The 21,008-nt window shown below is 43.2% G+C and overlaps 1 protein-coding gene across 1 annotated transcript; it reads left to right on the top strand.

The window, feature by feature from the left end:
- The first annotated feature begins 3,753 nt into the window (after nt 1-3,753).
- Nucleotides 3,754-21,008, top strand: nup210 (nucleoporin 210). The gene is made up of 40 exons (XM_068747254.1): nt 3,754-3,902; nt 4,128-4,267; nt 4,385-4,516; nt 4,902-4,998; nt 5,237-5,387; nt 5,590-5,722; nt 5,892-6,050; nt 6,257-6,325; nt 6,419-6,525; nt 7,068-7,208; nt 7,338-7,475; nt 7,615-7,770; nt 7,922-8,111; nt 8,447-8,592; nt 9,647-9,865; nt 9,992-10,165; nt 10,520-10,712; nt 10,987-11,093; nt 11,465-11,569; nt 12,044-12,145; nt 12,223-12,351; nt 12,543-12,670; nt 12,746-12,881; nt 12,964-13,026; nt 13,502-13,681; nt 13,764-13,844; nt 14,026-14,157; nt 14,387-14,545; nt 14,871-14,962; nt 15,077-15,251; nt 15,427-15,602; nt 16,748-16,968; nt 17,316-17,452; nt 17,952-18,066; nt 18,429-18,575; nt 19,058-19,299; nt 19,402-19,606; nt 19,942-20,061; nt 20,438-20,515; nt 20,854-21,008. Exons 1-40 carry the CDS (start codon nt 3,754-3,756, stop codon nt 20,955-20,957), a joined length of 5,628 nt encoding a protein of 1,875 aa, XP_068603355.1. The 3' UTR covers nt 20,958-21,008.

The following is a 21,008-nucleotide window of genomic DNA, read 5'->3' on the forward strand; positions in this document are numbered from 1 at the left end:
ATAATGCTGCACCTAATAGCCACTTTCCTGACCATGATTTCCTTAATTCTTTTCACAATAGTACAAACTGAATGTTTTTAGGCCTCTCAGTAAAACAAATGAGAATGAGGGTGACATCATTGTCTGCTTGAACCCCTCAATGCACCGGACGATGAGGTAAGCAGCCAATCACGTACTATGTCTTCTGCTAACGTTTATGGAGGTGGACAGAGAGAGATCGTGTTTTAAGTGGCCTAAATAGTTACATTATGAATAGTGATATTATATAGATTAACACCATCTCTTCATTTTATGAGTAATTTCACAAAGCCTTCACTTTCCATCATTTGCACATGATCCTGTGACAGCATTCTGTAAGAATTATGCAAAAACTCCTATTAGGTGAACAACAAAAAGTCTAGGTATGGATTGTTGCTAATAACCAATATATTTTCGACCCACTCACTGTTGCAGGTCTTTCTTTAAAGTCACGTGAAGGAACTCTATAAAGATCAGACGCTGGAGTTCAGTGGGGGGGCTGCACCACAGGAAATTAATATCCAGATGCAGTGTGGTGAAAGTGACCACCTGTGTCTTGTAAAACTTTCCAGGGTTTAGATAAATGTCACGTCTTCTGTGGGACTGCCCCTTCACAGTAGGACAGCTTTTTGGATGCATGTTTATTTCTGTGTCACTTCTGCATTTGAGTGTTTAGTATGTTTGAATGTGGCGCGCTAACGTCTAATACTACACACCCGAAGAGAATCATTCTATGTGATTTATCAAAGAGAATTTAAGAAGCACTCTTTGACTAATGAGTAGCGAGTATACATGAAACGCGGGGCCCAGCCAAGCATTTTGGTAAGATATACAACTTCATTGTCCGTGGTCATTGTTGCGTAGGTAGGGCACTCAGCTCTATACACATAATACGTGATGGAAATGGCAGAGGGATATAAAGAAGTTTCCTTTCAGGATCAAAAAGTCAAGAACCTCTAGACATCAGTCGTATAATCACACGTTTGAACTACAGTCGCACCTTCTCATCCTTTTTTTCCCCAGGTGCTTGGAACACACAGGAGAACTCCCTCGAGGCAAGAGCCTGATTTCTGTTTGGTAACACGCTTCATTATGCTCACCGCCAGCAGTTATAACTGTGCCTCACACCTAGGGGACCTTTGAGCTGTTTACTTCCCCAAACTATTTAAAGCAGTGATCCCTGCAAACCCTATTACAATTCTGGTGAAAGCCGACCGAGCCCCCCCCCCCCCAGTTGAGAACGTTGCCATTGAGTAAGCATTAAAAGCAAGCGCTGCAGCCCTCTGCGCCCACTTGCATGGACTAAGTCAAGCGTTGTGACTAAGAAAGGTTCCCAACCTTACACCAGAAAGGATGTGGCTGCTGATGCATGCCAGATGACCAGCAGAATTAACAAAACAGCTGTGACATTTTTTTTTTCTTCTTCCATAGAACAATGTTTTATGTGTATTATACTGCCAATCCGCTGTGATGTGGGTGGCCATCATACAAAGGGCTTTGAAATCTGGAAGTATTTTTGAATCATAAGAAGTTTATTCAGTGATTTCTAAAAGGTTAGGACTATTTAACCCGCTAAAAACAGACGCAGAGTCAGACAAGGTCAAATTTAAAAAGAAACATATTTCCTTTTTAAAAAAAATAATGAATTGCTGCTGACTGAGTGATAACTCCTGCAGATTTGAGCAGAGAAAAGAGCGTGAAACATTGAATAACTCATTCCTAACATTTTAACTGATTTCACCACACAGGGATAGGGTACAAAGATTAATCTAATTCCCGGACTCAAGCCCACAGAGAGCAGATTTGTCAAAATAAACACAGTTTATACAGTTTTCTCAGGTTTCAGTCTCGGCTGCCAGTATTGTTCTGATGACTGATATGTCATTTTTCAACCCAAAATAACTTGCAATATTCAAAACAAGTTGGAGCAGACATACCGGTACTTCTGGTCAACTTACATTTGAAATGTGAATATACAAGATGTTGCATGTGTCCACTGCTGCAGATGCAAGGATGGGGCTGTGATTGAAACTACTGGAACGCAGCACCAGTCAGTGGAGGGCTTTCAGCGGTCCTGCACTCAAACAGTATGTCACCTTTGGCACAATGCAGCATTAACTAAAACACTACACATCAAAGCATATCTGCTCATCAAGCTGTGGCTCTGTCTGTGTCAAAGAAAGCCAGCGGGATAAGCCAGGAGAAAGATTGCTGTAATAACTTCAAAGCTGCTACAATGATGAATCAGAAAATCATGCAGCCAACTGAATGGGGTATGTGTAACTAACAATCTGTTACCATTATTATCTCTGGGGGATTTATTGTGCCAGAAAATGATCTCATACCAAATAAAAGAAGAAATGGAAAATCTGATTTTAGATGTTTGTTTCACAGTATGAGACTTCCAAACATCTTGAAAGGTACCTGAGTTCAGTCATCTTTTCCACCAGCTTTTTTTCCTATTTTTTTTATTTTGTTTCATTTTGCTGAAGGGCACAGGCGACATTTCCACTGTTTAGCTGCTTGTTATATAATGAACTTTCTCCTACTCACTGCTTAGGTTCACGCCTAAGTGAGAATGACATGCAGGTAGATTTCAGTGACACCTAGGGGTGAAAAGTCATACACTACATGTCCCAAATGGATGATAATGACAAGGTGTATGTTTTAAAGCACTTTATAAAAGGTGCTTTAAAATAACATCTCGCCACCAGGGAATTGAGCCCCAGTCTTTCGTGTGATAGGCAGAGACACCATCCACTGTACTAACAAAGAAGCTGCATTTGGTAATGGTACATGTCTGTACCAAATTGGCTGCACAACAAAGTCTGCATTGTCCCCTGCAATTCAAAGGCAATATAGGGGTTGCCACAGCGATCACATATTATATATTTTGGACATGTCTGGATGAGGGATAATTAATTAATTAATTAATTAATTATTGATGGTAAATGCCCTATCATAGGATATACATCCTGACCAGGATCATTGCGCAAAATGCAAGCATTTTTAGGACATACTTCATCTCTCGTGAACATTTCAAGCAAATCTGTCCATTGGTTTACAAAGAAAAAAAGTAAATAAATAACCAAACCGAACCAATCACATAAGCTCCTTGATGGAGGTAATCGATATTCATATTTTCTGATTTTGTTGAGTGGAGCAAAGTTGCTGATATAATTTCCCTCTGGGATTAATAAAGTTTTCTAATTCTGATATCCATGCAGCAGAAATGAAGGGCTTTGTACCTTTAAGAAACTACGTCATCTCACTGTTGTCTGCCCGCGCGCGTGACGTTTCCGGGCTCCCGACATGCATGCTGGAAGTCCAATTATTGCTAGTGGAGGGTATTTGTACGAAATTCGCACATTTAATACTATTGTCGGCTAACTGTATGTGTTAATATCAAAGTGAAACTGAAATTAATGGTCGGAGTGTGTTTCGGGAATATCGTCGAGTATAAACAAAGCGAAGGAGCAGAACTAGAGGAGGAGACATCGCGACTATTTTCATGTGGTTGCTGTGCATGACATGCAACTCTAGCCGAAACCAAACAGGAGGACTTTAAATAATGAAAGTAGCTTCATAATGAGCTACGCTAGCTCACAACTTTGAAACTACCCCCACAAGCATAACCTATTGAGGCGGGGAGAGAGTGCCGCTAGTTCAGAAGCTTAGCGTTCATTCATTCTAGCTGTTGTTTCCCTGCCAATAAATCCTCGTGGTCCGCGAGACATGATCTCTTTACGGCTCTTCCTGTTGCTATCATCGATAGCAGTGATTCATGGTTCATCGAAGTTAAATATTCCCAAAGTTTTGCTTCCACTCGCAAGAAGCACAAAAATCAACTTCACTTTGGAAACTACCGAAGGTTGCTACAGATGGTGAGTCCGAAAACGCGGGTGTCATATTTCCTGGCAAGCAGTGACGCCACAAATGTGGTGTTCACTAGTCTGTTCATTCATTTGCAGGATTACTCAAATACTTTCTGGTGATATAATGGTACAATTGGAGTGTTTCTGAGGAGGTGATAGATCTGATGTCCAAATATAAATACACCATATGGTTACTACAGAACCTGCTTTTTTTTTTCTGGTACTATTTTTCAGGACTTCCACCAGACCAGAGGTAGCAAGTATTCAGCCTGTAGATGACAAGAGCCGCAGGGGTTGCTCTCGCAGAGCTGTTCTCCAGGCGCTCTCCACCCAGCCCTCCAGACTGACCAGCATCATTCTGGCTGAGGATGTCGGTAAATGCCTGAAGCTGCTGATAATTAACACGAGTTGAACACAGAAATATGTTCATATTGGTGTCAGGGCGAATAGAATACTGTGTTTTAATGTTGAGTTCATTCTTCCATTTGCAGTCACGGGACAGGTATTGCGATGTGATGCAATTGTCGACATCATCAGTGAGATCCAGATCGTGTCGACCACCAGAGAGCTTCACCTCGAGGACTCGCCGCTGGAACTCAAAATTCACGCACTGGACTCTGAAGGTTGACTCAAAATGGCTTTTGACAAGATAAAGTGATCGTCATAAGAGGCTTCATGCATTCATGTTAATTGTATATTACCTGTGTCACCATTAGGAATGAGTCAATACTTATAATAGTCTACAGTTTTGTTGTAATAAGTCACTCCTCTTAGGCTGCTTCTGTGAAGTGGCTGTTTGTTCTGTGTGACTGCTTCCATTTAGGGCAGACACGCTTGGTTTAATGAGCTGGTGTGTTTGTTTATCTGCTGTAGTTCAAAAGTGTTTTTAGATTCCTCAGCCAAGTTGCTGTAAGGAAATGCATAATTGCTTTGTTTTTGCTAATTCATAACGGTGCTTTATTAACTCTGTCTTTCATTAAAACACATTAAAATGTGTCTGTGTTGCAGGAAACACCTTCAGCACCCTTTCTGGCCTTGTCTTTGACTGGACCTTAGTGAAAGATGTAGATGTGAATGGATTTTCTGACTCTTACAATTCATTACGGTAGGTTTCCTTATGTTGATACTAAAACTACCAGGTAGTCAGTCTTGCTTTTCTGTAAATGTAAAGGATACAAGCTGGTCAGCCTCCTGATTTGATAACCTATCCTTTTGTATTGCCAAAATTGTAAAAGATTTCTGTTTAAAACCCTGATTCTGTAACATCCATTTAAAAATGAGTAATTCTTAAGTTCACGTGTAAGGTTCTCTATAGTGATACAGTTCTCTTTTGTTACCTTAAGGGTACTTAAATTCTCTGAGTCCACTTATACACCCCCTGGATACATATATGAGATGGAACGCATTGGGAAACAGGGTGATATTATTTTGGTGTCAGGACTGAAAACAGGGCACTCCAAGCTGAAGGCCCAAATACAAGAACCGTTGTATAAGGTAAGAAGTACAAATATTTTTTTTTTAGCCGTTTCCACCTCAGACAAAATATTACGTAATAACAAGGACTCCTTCCTCCCTTAAGTAATGGCACAGCATTAGTAGCAGTTCCATTGAATTGCTGGCTGGTTATCTGTTTTTGAGCAGTGCGACCAGTTTAATAAGGCAGACATGCACTGTAACTGTTGCATCTGCGCCGCAGAATGTGGACGCAGCAGAGGTGAGACTGCTGATATTGGAGAACATCATGCTGAGTCCTGCACACGACGTCTACTTGCTGGCAGGAACCTCCATCCGATACAAAGTCCTGAAGATAAGACAAGGCACGATCACAGGTCTGACTGCGAAGTGACAATTGCTTAATTTGCAGTATTTGACACATTCAATGCCTTAATTGTTGTGGTTTCATTGATTCCACCAATCAGTGGTGCAACATTTAAAAAGTTGTATAGTGCAGAAATGCTGTCTCTTAAGCAAGTTTGTGCTGCTGTTGCATTTGTCCAGAGCTCCCAATGCCATGCGATCAGTATGAACTGCACCTCCAGAACAGTGTGATCGGCCCGAATGGGAATGCAGACGTTGCTGTGGCCAGTCTCGCTCAAAGCACCTCCACAGTTACTGCAATTCAACTTGGACACATCAACGTGGTGCTGGATCACAAGAGTATCCGAATGGCAAATTGTTCTTCCACACCGTAGGGCAGACGGTGTGATGTCATGCACTTTGTCTTAATATCTTCTGCTGATGATATGTCGTCTGGGAATGTGTGAGCGTATCCCGATTTGACGTACTAACTAGGACTAGTATTGCATATCTGGTAAAACCCAGCCCAAATGCCTGAATGAATTTTCCTTAGTAGCATTTACCAGGCCTTCGAATGCAGGGAGTGTCTCGGCTTCCTAACAGCACCCTGTATGTGATCGAACCAGGCTATCTAGGTCTGTCACTTACCGAAGAACAAAGTGAGACGCGCTTCATGGTGTTGTCGCTTAAAAGATAACCGACGCCTCTTTTCTTTATGCTTTGTTTAGGTTTTAGAGTTCATCCAGGGGAAAGCTGGGTTCTTGAAACAGGCCGAGTGTACGATATCTTCATCGAAGTATTTGATAAATCCGGCCACAAAATGTACATCTCTGATGTAAGTATGCTGCCTTTGATATGTAAACATGATCTCGTTGTGCAGTTGTGTTGACCTTGTGTCTCCTGACAATGTGACAGTAATTGTCAGATTTTAAAATGTTTATCATTAGTAAAGAACAAAACGTCCTCATATGAGCATTGTTGTGTGTGTGAGTTTTAAAATGTATATATATATATTTTTATTTACTCTGGTTTACATGCTTGGTTTTTATTAGCGGTGGCCTGCTTTCCAATGAGTTGAATAGAGCTCTCCTGCATACAGGGACATTTTTTTTTATCCTTAATAAGATGCAGCCTGAAAACACATCTGAGAGACATTACAGAAAATGGAGCATTCTTGTCGATTCTAGAATCATCAGCCAATATTTCAAAGCAGTGATGAGAAAATGGTTCTCAGTGAAGCACAAACATGTCAGAGTCTTGACACGCAAGACAAAAACCATAACCTCAGCCTGTAATGGTTTGAAACCGAGATCTGATTTTGAGTCATACAAATGTCATATGCCCTTGTTTGAATTTCTTTTTTTTTTGACTTCTCAGAATGTCCGTATTAGAACCGGCTTTCCTCCCGAGTACTTTGAGCTCAAGGAGTCCTCTCTGAATGGATCGTACCATCGTGTAAAAGCTCTCAAAGAAGGGCTGACTCTCATTGATGCTACCCTCGGTGCTGTTGTGGATGAAGTGAGTCTAATTGCAACTGTGACCTATACGAATACTGCGGCTGCAGGGACCTTTACTGCGTTGGCTTTGTCATGCTTTCCTCCCCTACAGCAGAGGGACATTGATCATTTGCTGCCGTCTCTTTTTCAGAAAGAAACGGTCCACGCGCTCGACAACCAAGTCCATAATGAACAAGAAGTAGAAATCTACAACCCTATTGTTCTTAGGCCCAGCATTCTGACATTTCCATGGCAGCCCAAAGTCGGAGCTTATCAGTACACAATAAAGGTAATAAATGGTTTTGGGAATACATGCAGGGCTTGTAAAGCTGTCAGAGGCCACCGTTTGTTTCAGTTCCTCCCATTCCGCTCTGACGGGCGTTAAGGGGATGCTAGTGATGACTCCTATTCTCTGGTGCGTGTAACAGGCGAAGGGAGGCAGTGGAAATTTCAGCTGGTCTTCCTCCAACACGGCTGTTGCCACGGTGACCGTGAAAGGCGTGATGACAACCGTCAGCGACGTTGGCGTCAGCGCGGTTTATGCTCATGATCTACGCAACCCCTTCCACTTTGGCCAAATGAAGGTAAATGATCTTTTATAACCGATATGTTGTGAAACAGAACACCTTTAAAGAACATTCAGTATTTTTCACCGGGAATTCAAGCTTTCTGTTTCTTTATAAAAAAAGAAATCACCCTCGCAAATGTAAATAAGCTGATGCTGTTTCCCGTTAGGTGTACGTGGTTGAGCCAGTGGCCATGGATTTCGCGCCTTGCCCAGTAGAGGCCAGGGTGGGCCAGGTTCTAGATCTCCCCCTCAGGATCTTCGGCCTGCTGGAGGACGAGCGGGAAATGCTTAGCGACTGCTCCCACTTTGACCTGCTTGTTGAGCAGGAGAACCATGGCATCTTTCAGCTACTAGACAGTGAGTCCAGTACGATCCCACTGGGCTCCCATTGAACTCGCGTAATGAAGGGAGAATGAAATTCAGTTCAGGTCACACACAAACGGATGCCTAAGCATGAGCGTGTTAATCAGTGTGAGTTAAACCAAATCACGACTCTCGGCTAGTGAATGCCGAAATGACAAAATTGTGGGCTGGATCTAATGGTCAGGACGGTCTGTCCTCCAGTGTGGTTTAGAAAAGGGAAGATGAATGAGGTTACCTGTGTGAATACTCATGGTTATTTGTACAGTATGCTGTCATATTGCATTCTCTTTAGCTGTTTGGCTTCCTCTCATCCTTTTGTCCTGACTCAGAGAGACTGGATCTGGGCCCGGACCACTGCAGTGGGCTGAGAGCCAAGGCCCTGGCCTCTGGGTACACTATGCTAACCGTCAGCTACACCCATGGCAACGTTCACCTCAGCGCCAAGATCACCATTGCTGCGTATCTTCCTCTCAGAGTGCGTTTGGAATTTTCATGCTTAACCCATATAGTAGGAAAATGTCAAGCTGTATTAGGAGATGTGGGGAGAACTGACAAAGAATTTAAAAAGCTTTAACAAAGTTCCAAATATCACACATAGGTTTCTTTGAAATATTGCTTCTGTACTGTGGGGGGTCGGTGGAGTTTGATCATCTTACATTGTCTCTTTATCTTCACCTTAAAACACCTTTTTGCTGATGTCATCTCAGGGACTCACTCATGCACATTCATGCAGACATTTCCTGACAGTGCAAGTAGAAATGAGCTTATTATTGTGAGTGAAAATGCTCCGTTTCTTCTGTGCTCTGTGTATTTTAATTATGCATTATGCACTTTCCACTGTGATTTTCGTTTTGTTTTTTTGTGCTCTATTACTGCACCGGAATGATAATGAATTCAGCCGACCAAATCTCCTAGCACAAAACAGTTTTCCACTCCTGAACCACCAGTGGCTGTGGTTATCTTGCATGACATTTATGCTGTCAGTTCACTAATGTGCTGTGCAATTCAACACTTATGAGATTTATAATTGCAGACTTTTTTGATGTTTGAGTTTCATTTTGGTTTTTTTGTCTGACATCAAAGAATTGACCCAATTTCTGACTTCCTCTTTACTGCATGGTACTGTTGCACACTTCCTCTGACTGCCTTCAAGTTCCCCTCACAACCCAAAAAGCACACTTGTTATTGATAAACACACATAATTTGCAAAACTCTAAACCTTGTTTCATGGTTCGTATGTGTTGAATTCAATACTTATAGACTCCAAGAAGTAATATAGTTATTTATTATAGACATTTGTTGAAGGAAGGAAAGAACGCTTTTATTGTCATATGTGTATATATATACACTCAAATCAATGCACACACACACACACACACACGAGTCACTTACACCCTACTGCTACTGGGCCCCTTTAACAATCCACACACGTGCCAATATGCAGGGAGAGGGCATAGGAAGGAAGCATTTCTTCCTCAGTCAACTGCTTTAACTCATGAACCGCTTGATGAAATTACGTGTCTTGGCAGGCAGTCGACCCTGTATCTGTTGCCGTGGTGACTCTGGGCTCATCTAAAGACATGCTGTTTGAAGGTGGCCCACGGCCTTGGATTTTAGAGCCGTCAAAGTTCTTCTGCAACTTGAGAGCTGAGGATGAGGACAGCGTCGGCCTGGCTCTGACCAGTCCCTTATCTCACAACTACAACCAGCACTGGGTCAGAGCAACCTGCAGCGTCCTGGGAGAACAGGTGGGATTTTTCATGTTGTATTCATTTACGATACCAACATGTATGCAAGTGTCTTGGCTCTGGTGCTGTGGTGGCTCAAAAATAGTTGTACAATTGCAGCCGAGTTTATGTGATTTTATTCCCCAGGTGCTGGAGGTTACGGTGGGAAATCAGGCCAGTGCCACCAATCCTTATCCTGCCGTGGAGATGGCTGTGGTCAAGTTTGTATGTGCCCCTCCTTCTCGCCTCACCCTGGCCCCGGTGTACAGCAGCCCACAGCTGGACCTGACCTGCCCACTGCTGCAGCAGACCAAACAGGTGGTATGTACCGGAGCGCCCGGCACACTGCTCCAACAAGCTGTGTTTGGCTGCAGACTTTGATTTTCCGGTATTTATTTTTTTATAATTAGTTGCCTTTGGTCATGCGAGTCCCTGAAAAGAAGTAATTTTGGTGTTTCTTCATGTGCAATTTTGCTCTGAATGGATCAACAGTTTTGTTCTCAAAGCCAAAACCTACCTTATGAAGCCAGGTCAAAGCTGGTTTACAAAAGGAGTGGAAAATAGGAACACGCATCTCTTTAAGCGGATTAAATCTTTAACTCTTTAGCTCCAATGTTTCTTCCACAATGGGAGCAGATAATGTTTGGAAAACTAATCGAGAATATCTTTCTCCAGGTACCCGTTTCAAATTACCGTCATCCCGTTCTGGAGCTAGCTGCTTTTGATCAGCAAGGCAGGAAGTTTGACAACTTCAGCTCCCTCAGCATTCTGTGGAAGTCATCCAAGGTGTCTGTTGCCAGTATTGAACCCACTAAACCCATGGAGCTGCTGCAATTCAAGGATGCACACAAACAGATGAAACTTCACGGTAAAGCATAGATTTTCCTTAAAACCTTTATAAAATTAGTTTCATTTTGTTCATTTTTCTTTTCATGAGGGTGGGATGTCTGCTACACTTTTCTTTGCATTTTTCTTAAGTAATGCGGTTGAAAGCGCCGGCTGGATTTAATTCTACTTTATCCTTTCACCTACCTGTGGAATCCATTTTTATGTGATTTTTCTGTCTTTTTTATAGTTTAGCGATGAACGACAGCACGGTTGGTCTTCTTTTAATAACTGTTTCATTACGTTTTCTCCACCAGGACGACAGACTGTTCTCGTTCATCATCAGACAGGCATAGCTGTCATCACAGTGACAACTCAGGGTTACCAGGTTTCACATCTAGAGGCAGCCAAAGTTCCCAGTCCAGTAAGTGAATACTGTGGTGCTCACACACACACGCACACACACACACACACACACACACACAGCATTACATTTTTTAGGATGCTCTTAAAAAGTCGGAACAGTAACTTATTCTAAATTTAATTGTCGTTTTATTTTCATTGGTCAATCTTCTGCTTCCAGATGAGCTTTCTTTGTCCAATGAAGATCCAGTTGCAATAGAAATGCATGTCATCAGTAATTTCAGTCATGCTCGGTATAATAAACTTCCTTTATTGTCGTTTTGAGTTGTTGCGGCTTAATTTCTATTTCTCTTCATGGACCCAAACTTAATGTTACATTTTGTCGCAATACTAATTATTTGTTTTACGTCATTGTCGTCATCTTCTTGGCAGTATGACCCCTTGACCCCTGTCTCAGCCACGCTGGATCTCCTGCTGGTCGAAGATGTGAAGATCTCCCCTAGCATTGTGACCATATACAACCACCCAGATGTGCGGGTAAGAGGCATCATTTTAAATCCCGCAAGAGGAAATTCTGACAAACTAACTTTCTTTTCATGGCTTATTTTATTAACAAACTTAAAATGCATTTGATGTCTCATTAAACCTTATTATATAATATTTTGGAAAAAAGAGAAATGGACATTTATGCCATCAGGACTGAAGGAACTAATGTGAACAGTCTTTTCTTTGGAGGAGGCGTGCATTCCTTGCACCCCCCCCCCCCCCCCCGGTCTCCTAATCTTATGTGATATTGGAGCAATTCTTGGCAGCTGTCGGGGGTTAAATTATAGCTAGTGACCTGTGTAAGAGGATTTTACAGAGTGAGTGTTGTCAACGCTCCCCTCTGAGATCACATGCGTCTGATCTGGCTAGTAGGAGGCAACCTGCGGACCCGTACTTCAGATAAGCGGCTGATGAAGAAGATGAATTAATATAATGACGAACTTGATGATGTGTTTTGTTTTGCAGGCTAACTTGGCCCTGCGGGAAGGTTCAGGTTATTTCTTTGTCAATGCCAGTGTTGGTGGAATAGTGGACGTGGTTTTCCAGGAGGCCCAAAGAACCGTTCGGGTAAGAACTTCTGTGATATTATACATCCATCTTAAAAAAAATAAGCATCCGCTTCAATTTGCTGTGTGTGTGTCCAGGTTTCTCCTGCCCACCTGGGGCAGGTGAAGGTGATGGTTCATGATCTTTGCCTGGCGTTTCCCGCGCCTGCCACAGCCACCGTCCATGTCTCCGATATCATGGAGGTTTACGTGCGAGTTGTTGACAAGGTGCGTTTTCAGCTTCTTCACCCCTGATCGTGAATGAACCAGCCACTGTCTGACTAAATGATCCGTATCATCACTGACACGCGTTCCTGGAATGGTCGTCTTCATCCCAGTTTTTATGACATGACTTGACGTCATCTGCGAGCCTAAATGCTTGTTTTACTAATTACGTATGCCGTTTGTCTTTACTGCAGGTTGAGATTGGCAAATCTGTAAGGGCTTTTGTCAGAGTCTTGGATTCGAATAAGAAGCCCTTCTTTGTCAGCAATTTCCATTTTATGAATCTTAAACTCAAGGCAGCGTCTACTATAGTTTCTCTCAAGTAAGTATCGAGTTGTTGTTTAGGTTCAGGAACTTTCGCGACTTCATGTAAATGTCTGAATATCATTTTTTGCAGACCGCTAGCAGAGTCGGTAGAAAACGATACAGCCGTGTTCCTGGTAAAAGGCGTTTCCATCGGTCAGACCAGTCTGTCCGCCTTCGTCGTGGATAAAGCTGGGAAAAGAATCGCATCTGCGCCGCAACAAATTGAGGTATAATCTTTGTCTGAATTTACAGACTGTAATTTCAGTGTGACAATCATGCATGTAATGAGCATTTCTTTTTTTTTTCTAGGTCTTTCCACCGTTCAAACTCATCCCAAGGAAAATGACTCTGTTAATAGGAGCAATGATGCAGGTGTGTGCGTATAATGATACCGATGCCTCAGCTGCTTCTGGAAACAGCTGACCTCCGTTTATCTTGTGGGAGGAGTTCATCTGTTCCTCAGTTTATCTTCTGAAAGAGCTTGCTGCCAGGATTCTCCTCGATGATGACGTTAGCTTTAATTGATCTCGATTTAAACGTCGAGTTCTCATTTGCCTCGGCTCACGCTCTGCTTAGAAAGCATCCATCTGAAAGGCCTCCTAATTGCTTAATAATAAACTCATTGATACGCATGTTCTGTGAATTATTTGCCTTGTATTGTCATTTTTATTATCTGGAGTAAGTGAATATTTAAAAGATAATAGCTTTCAAATTATAAAAAAATTACGGTGATGAAAGCTTTTGGCTTAACCGTGTTATCGAGATCTATCGTGTTAAATTGAGACGTTTTTTTTTCTTCTTTTAATCTCTGTCCCTCATTTTTTCCCGTTCCTGCTGTCATTTTCAGATCACATCTGAGGGGGGCCCTCAGCCTCAGTCCAATATCCAGTTCTCTATCGCCACTGAGAAAATAGCCTCTGTGAATGGCATGGGCCACGTCAAGGGCGTCGCCCTCGGCAACGTTACTGTGACGGGGCTGGTCCAAGCAGTTGATGCCGAAACCGGGAAGCTCGTTGTTGTGTCTCAGGTAAAACGGCACGTCCAGGTTTTGTGGACTGAAGCATGCGTCACTTCGATTTCACAGTTGAAACGCTCGTTCTCTTCTTCAGGATCAGGTAGAAGTTGAGGTTGTGCAATTGATCGGTGTTCGAATCAGAGCCCCTGCCACAAGACTAAAGGCGGGCGCACAGGTAGGATTGTCTTCATTAGTATTTAGGGGGTACAGGTGTTATTTTATAGTATTATAATTATGCAATGCCATTCTTTTCTGCTTATAGTAACAGTTAACCGCATAAAACAAATGAATACGGCTATCTCTCTGGGAATTGCTGTCCTCACTGATGCCCTTCATTCATCTCCCTTCCTCCCCAGATGCCTGTATATGTAATGGGCCTTACCAGCAGCCAAACACCCTTCTCTTTTGGCAGCGCTTTACCTCCCCTGACCTTCCACTGGTCCACCAACAAGAGGGACATTCTGGATGTTCAGACGAGACAGAGCGAGGTACACTTGGATCACGATTATTTGCATTTTCTACCACTCGGCTCTTACTCTGATCCACCGGCCTGCGTGAAGAGGTGTTGTTTCTTCATGACAGTGATATTTTATAGAAAGCATCTGCCTTGTCTCTGTTTCCTTATCGGCCTCTGGCTTTTGCAGTTGTGTCGTTACCTTTTTTTATTTGATTTACTGCTGCTATTTTGGCTCCAGTAATGATGTCTGTCTCCCTCAGGCTGGCGTGGAGCTCCAGTCGGAGCATAACTTTGGCATGAGGGTGACTGGAAGGACGAGAGGTAGGACAGGCCTGAAGGTGGTGCTCAGAGCCACTGACCCCAGTGCTGAGCAGCTAGTGGGGGGTCTACGAGAGCTCACAGATGAGATCCAGATCCAGGTACAGCATTTCCTACAGCTCTGTTGTAACGTGTATTGGGCATAAGTATTATTAAAACTGCATGTAGAATACTGATGTTAAATGCTCTGTTGCTGTTAAAAAATTGAAATAAAATCTAAGTGGAAAAAAAAAAAAACTGCATGTACAGATTATCTATAGAGACCCCTCTTATGCCCAAGTTTGCTTATCATCCCGATTATCCTGCACGTCTTGTTCAAATATTGGTTGAGTATTGGAGTACTGAGGTTACTTTGTGAAGTAATACACTACAACACGTGGCTTGTGGCTAATGATTAAACCCCACTAATATGAGTTTTTGTTCAAGGTCTATGATAAGATGTACATGCTCAATCCGGAAGTCGAAGCAGAGGAGTTACTGATGGCTCCGAACTCGGCCATCAAGCTCCAAACCAACAGGTGAATTAGAAGCGCTTAAGCACGTGCAGAAATAATCATGTAGGTTTCTCCGACTTTCGTTGGACCAAACAAATGAATGAAACATTCACAGAGCCGATTCTCTGTTTCTAACAGGGATGGAGTCGGTGCACTCGCGTACCGGATCCTGGATTGCCCCGACCAGGTTGTTATCGCTCAAGTGGATGATAAGGGCTTCCTCTCCTCTGGCTCTCTCACCGGCATCTCCTCTCTGCTGATCACTTCACAAGAGACCTCTGGTGTCAATCAAACTCTCATCCTCGCTGTGAGGGTCAGTTTCAGAGGCGCAGCTGGGAAATGGGGTTCACATTGTTGTTTCTAAAAGCTGAATCTCATTTACCTCTAGCCTGCAATTATTTATTCCTCTGAGTAAATGATATCTCGCTTTGAAAAGGTAACCCTTTAGGTACTGCGTGTGACATTTGTTCCCTCCGGTCGTTCCTCAGGTGGTGCCCGTGTCCTATGTGCGCTTCAGCACCAGCCCCGCCCTCCACACCCACACCAAAGAGAGCCTGAGAACCTTCCCCCTGGGCACAGTGCTCACCTTCACCGTCCACTTTCATACCAGCACAGGAGAGACCCTGCACTCCTCCAACTCCCACCTCACGTTCTCTACAAACCGGTGCATTTTAAGTTTTTAAATACTTTATCATTTAACCATCGCTATCACACGTTGACATGATTCCTACATGAATACCATGAATGAACATTCTTGACAGGCCGTGGAGATAGAGCGGTATATTTTGCAATTCAAGCCCAAAGCTTGAAAAGTTTCGGCCTTGTTGTTTTGGGCTTTACACATAGAAAGAGGACCAAAGTCTCCCTGTATTTCAAATTCAAGGTCACCCACACACTACCCACTCAATAAGCTAAGCATTTTAATTTTTCATTGTAATGATTTTATCCATCGTTTTTTCTTCATGAAAATAATTGTCTGCTGGGATAGGATCCAGCATGACCCGGTAACGGACTAAGCGGTTCAGAAAATGAAAAAAATAATTTTCATTTCTACAATGTAAAAACCAGTGCATGGATTCCTAGCACAATATTGATTTTGTTTATTTTGGATGTATTTGACATGCTGTATACACATTTCTGATATTGATGCATACGAGATGCATCCTGGATAATATCATCGTGCTCCATATCGTTCCTTTTATCTAAGACTACCTGCATTTATATCCATAAAGTACAAACCTGAAGTCATGGCAAAGTTTAGAGACAGGCTGGAGTTCACAGCATCCATTTACTAGGCTGTCCTTTCAATCTTATTTCAGAGGGAGTTGTCCCCAGTAAATTTACGAGAGTGATGGGCAGGGAGGAGTACTGCAGCGCTCCCAATGAGGGGGCTCTCATCCGTCTCTACAAGAAATTGATTTTTATTTTTTTTACCTTTTCCTCTAGGTGCTGGCAGGCCATTTTAGGGAATAGTGTCAAACTCTGAGTAAAGTGTGGGACTGGACTAAACCTTTGTTGGTATCTGAGCTAGGAGCTGTTTGTCTCGACTCAAAATTACCAAATCATGTATGTTTGCAGAGGAGTTCATTGGAATTCCCAGCAAGACCAATATTTAACCTCTGTCAATGAATTTCATTCGAGGGGAGGCTCGCAGCTTTTCTCCCATCGTTGGAGAACAAGCAAGAACGCATCATTAGAAGTAATGGGAGACAAAATCCACTGTCCTCGCTCAGTGTAGAATTCATTCTGGATCCTCCAAACTTAGTTGGGGTTCATTTTAGTTTCTTACACCTCTGCTTTGTCCTGCAGGGACGACCTTGTGCTGTTGGGAATCGGGCCTGGAAACCACACTCTGACAGTACGGACCATCAACGTGGGCCTCACTCTTCTTGCAGTGCGGGACGGCAGAAACGCAGGCGTGGCAGATTACGTTCCGATACCCGTGGAGCACGCCATCCACCCGCACGAGGCCAGCAGACTGGTGGTCGGGGATGTGGTCTGTTTCGGGGCTCAGCTAAGCAGCCCAGATGGTGAGACGCATTAATCTTCACGCTGTATTAATGTGCATGCGATCGCTACATGAGCATTTTGAACTGAAAGAACCAGGAAAAACACAAAGAAATGATCTGCTTTTCTCAAACTTTATTCAATTTATTGTCTTTAATTAAGGTTAAAGTAGAAGCAACTTCCTGTCTCTAAATTTGATTGAATGTCCTCAAGGATAGAATCCCTATTCATCTTGTGTTCATTTGAATCACTTTACGTCTCTTGGCAGAGGAGATTCCGGCATCTTTCATATTGCATCTCATAATCAATGTTAGTTTTGTAAAGTTAAAGTATTTTGTTAAACCTCGTCATTGTACTTCCTTCTCTGCAGGTGGTCACGGCACTTGGAGCTCCTCGGCTAACGGCGTGCTTCAGGTGGACCCTAAAAGCGGTGCAGCCATAGCCAGAGCCTCGGGGACGGTGACCGTGTACTACGAGATACCTGGTACTTTGAAGACATTCGCCGAGGTATGACATCAGTAGCTGCTAACTACTTAGCTACAATGCTCATTAATATGGACGTGCGCCAAGACATATTCTGTGTGTTCACGTCATGCATCTCTCTGCCTTTTGTTCTCTCAACATCTATTCTCCAGAGATTGTGTGTATCCTGATGCTGTCGCAATAAATCACAACGAGTGCATCAGCTTTAAGTAACACACAGCATGTTATTCAGGCTTGACATTAATACTGTAGAGATTGTCACAAATGAGGGCATCTAGAAAGGATGAATCGTCTCAGTAACCATATTCCATCCTCCCCATTCCATTTAATCTGGAGCTGAAAGGTATTCGCATGCATTTAAATGACCTGAAAAGATGTGTTTCTTTCAGCTGTGTGAGAGGTGGCATTAATGGCGTAACAACAATGCATAAAACGCAGCCGGTCTGATGGAAATGATCTAAACCATTTTATTGATGCGAGTTGGGATTTATTGTCTGTTTTCTTTCCCTGCGTGGTTCTGTAGGTGGTGGTAGACGCACCGACAAGGACCGCAGTTATGGGGCAGTTAACGCCAGTCAGGATCGGCAAGGAAACCAAGGTCCTGCTCACCACTCGAGAGAAAGGAACCAATCTCTTAGGTAATAAACTCATGCTGTTTTAGTGATAGCTGAGCGTGGGGGGGGGTCCTGAATTTTCTTTAATGCAGAGATTTAGATGAGTCTTACAGCAATATGGGAAATAGCAAGGCACGGCAAGCAAACTCTAGCTCTGTCTCCTCTCTGCCGTGCCGTGCCCACCTGCAGAGAAGGAAGTACAATGACGATTTATGCTAAGCTAACCAGCTACTAGGTGCAGCTTTTACATTCAACAGATAACAGAATTCTCCACGAGTAAACCATCAACCCTAAAGTCAACCCGAGTCCCTCAACGTTTATTTTGTGGCACCGCGTGACGTGAAACACAAATGTTTTGTCTCTTGTCGGTGTGTTCTGCCCTGCAGGATCCTGTTCCTCCTCCCAGACTGAAGCCATTTCTCAGCTGCAGCCAGAAACCTCTGTGAGCTGCCAGCTCAGCTTTACCAGCGATGCTATTGACTTCTCCACTAATGATGTCTTCAAAACACACACCAGCTTTGACCCCAGCATCGGTACGGCTGATACGAATGCAGACTAGACAGCAGGACCAAAGCCAAATAAGAAAAAATGTGTATATTTACACCGAGAGCATTTTGACTGTAATGATTTATTGAATTATATCCACATTTAATTAATCCGTCTTTATTTGCTTGCTAGTTCACAAACATTCATTTTTATTTGTGGCATCGATTCAGGAATTCTAGGACAGTGTTGTTCTTGATTTTCATGTCATTGTACCTTTTTGGAAGACATCAGGTGAACTGAGCTGAGCTTAAATTTGTTTGTTGGAGCTTTCTACATATCCAAGTCCTGTGAAGCGGACGCTGTTTATGCTTGTGCTCTACATGAGTGCTGGGAAAATGCTTTTTACAAGCGCATCATCAATACTTTGCTTTCCTATTGGAATGAATTCAGCAGGGGCCGCTAAAGGAGTCCAGGTGATTTACTGAAATGATAATTAACCTTGCAGCATCTCTTTGATTTCCCGTCCTAGGCCTCTACACCTGTACCGTCACTCTGCAGCCAATGACCGACCAGCAGACGCGTGCTCTCAGCATGTCCAGGACGAACCTGCTGGTGAGGGCGGACCTGGATGGCAGCGCCTTCTCTGGGGAACAAGTTAGCGCCGTTTTGCCCCTAGAGCCTGGCCTCTACTCTGACCAAACAGAGCTGCTGCTCTCAAACCTGCACCCGTCAGCGGAGCTCACCATCTACAGCCCGACTGCAGCCCTGGAGGTCAGGCTAAACGCCGAAAACCTCCCATGCAAACATGTCATCATTACAATTTAAGAATAAATACGAGCCTCTTCGTAATAAAATGTCCTACTCCAACTTTAGGTGGTGTCTACTTCTCCCAACATTGCTGTCCAAGAGAAGGAGGTGCACCGCGGCATCCCCAGTTTCTCAAAGTTCACCATCAGTGCCGTGGACCCTCAAGCAGCAGTCTCCGCTTCGGTTTCTATAAGCAGCGCTCCCAGCGGCCAGACTCTCCTCATCCCAGTCACCTTGATTCACGTAGCTGACCCCGGCGTTACTGTGCAAGGTCAGACAGTTTATTTTAAAGTCTCTGCTCGAGTAGTCAGGCTTGTACGCTGAGACTTTGAAGAGATATATTTTTACCACCTTCACTTAGTGTTCATGTAAAATGGAAAAGGCGATGCTTAGAAGATTCCTGCATTCGGTTTATTCGACGAACGGTTAAACTCTTGTGTCGGTCAGTAAACCTTTGTGTCTGTAATTCCAGGAAGGTTTTCAGGAAGCAATGTTTTACGTTAGATGATTGTTGTAAATCATTGCAATGCAAATATTTGTTTGTGTTGTTTGTGTTTGAAGCTGTCGTGACAGCCTTTTGTCTCGCCCTCCGCTCTCTGTCGACAGCTGCTGCTCCAGTTGTTCACTTGGAGGGGGGCCACTCCCTGCACAGCTTCATAAACAGCTACCAGATGATGTTCTTCACCCTGTTTGCCCTGCTGGCTGGCACAGCCATCATCATCATCGGTGGGTCAACCTCATTATGCGGGCATCAAGGCTAACACTCGACCGTTTGCTTGTAAAAAAGAACAACATGTTTTCAGCTTTATCTTGTCACCCCCCCCCCCCCCCCCCCTTTAGATTTGTTTGATCAGATGTTTAGCTGCATAATGTCAAATGTAGAAACTGCTGAACTCAATGTAATCAGGCCTCAACAACAAAAGCTTTCGTTAAATTACACAAGTTCAGGTTAACACTGCAAGGTACTGCTGGGTCGGCTTTTCTTTTCCAAAAATGCAATAAGTTTCTTCGCAGAAACGAAAAGGTGGGTAAAAAAAAAAATTGTTGAAGCAAAACTCTTCAGTTTTCTGTATTTTGGAATTTTGTTTTTCCTTCCCTGCAGTCCTCCACAGCGTTTTCACTCCAAGGGAACAGACCTATTATCCCGCTTTCACCCAGAGGACGTCGCCGCTCTCTTCAGGTAGGCGGCGTTTATTGCGTAAAGACTAAACACATGCGTTCAAATGGATGAATAGATGAAGGTCCTTGAGCTCCATCCTGCTTTGGATAGGAAACCTCGAGTCTCAGTGATATTTTGTTGAAACTGCAGAAGGAGGTGTTGCATTAGGATAAATTTATACTACCTGTAAAAGATTTGACCCTTGTGATTTCTTTGTGTTACTCATTTTAAAGTCTCCCATATTCTTCCAATGTGAACTCCTAGCATCTGTCATGCTCAGCGTGTTACTTCTATATAATAATTTCTCTATAAAATTACTTTGCCTCTGGTTTACTCAACACTGTGTGACTCTCTTCCAGGCTTGGAATCTCCACAGTGTAATTCCTTCAACCACAGAATAGCAAGGACGGACCTGAAGAGCAGCCCTAGGTCATATCTCTATTCTCCAGAATACAAGTCCTGATGACGCTCATTGTGTGGATGCTATTCCTCAAACTAAGACCACCAAACGGCA

Source organism: Brachionichthys hirsutus, chromosome 2 (assembly GCF_040956055.1).
Source record: "Brachionichthys hirsutus isolate HB-005 chromosome 2, CSIRO-AGI_Bhir_v1, whole genome shotgun sequence".
Classification (NCBI taxonomy): domain Eukaryota; kingdom Metazoa; phylum Chordata; class Actinopteri; order Lophiiformes; family Brachionichthyidae; genus Brachionichthys; species Brachionichthys hirsutus.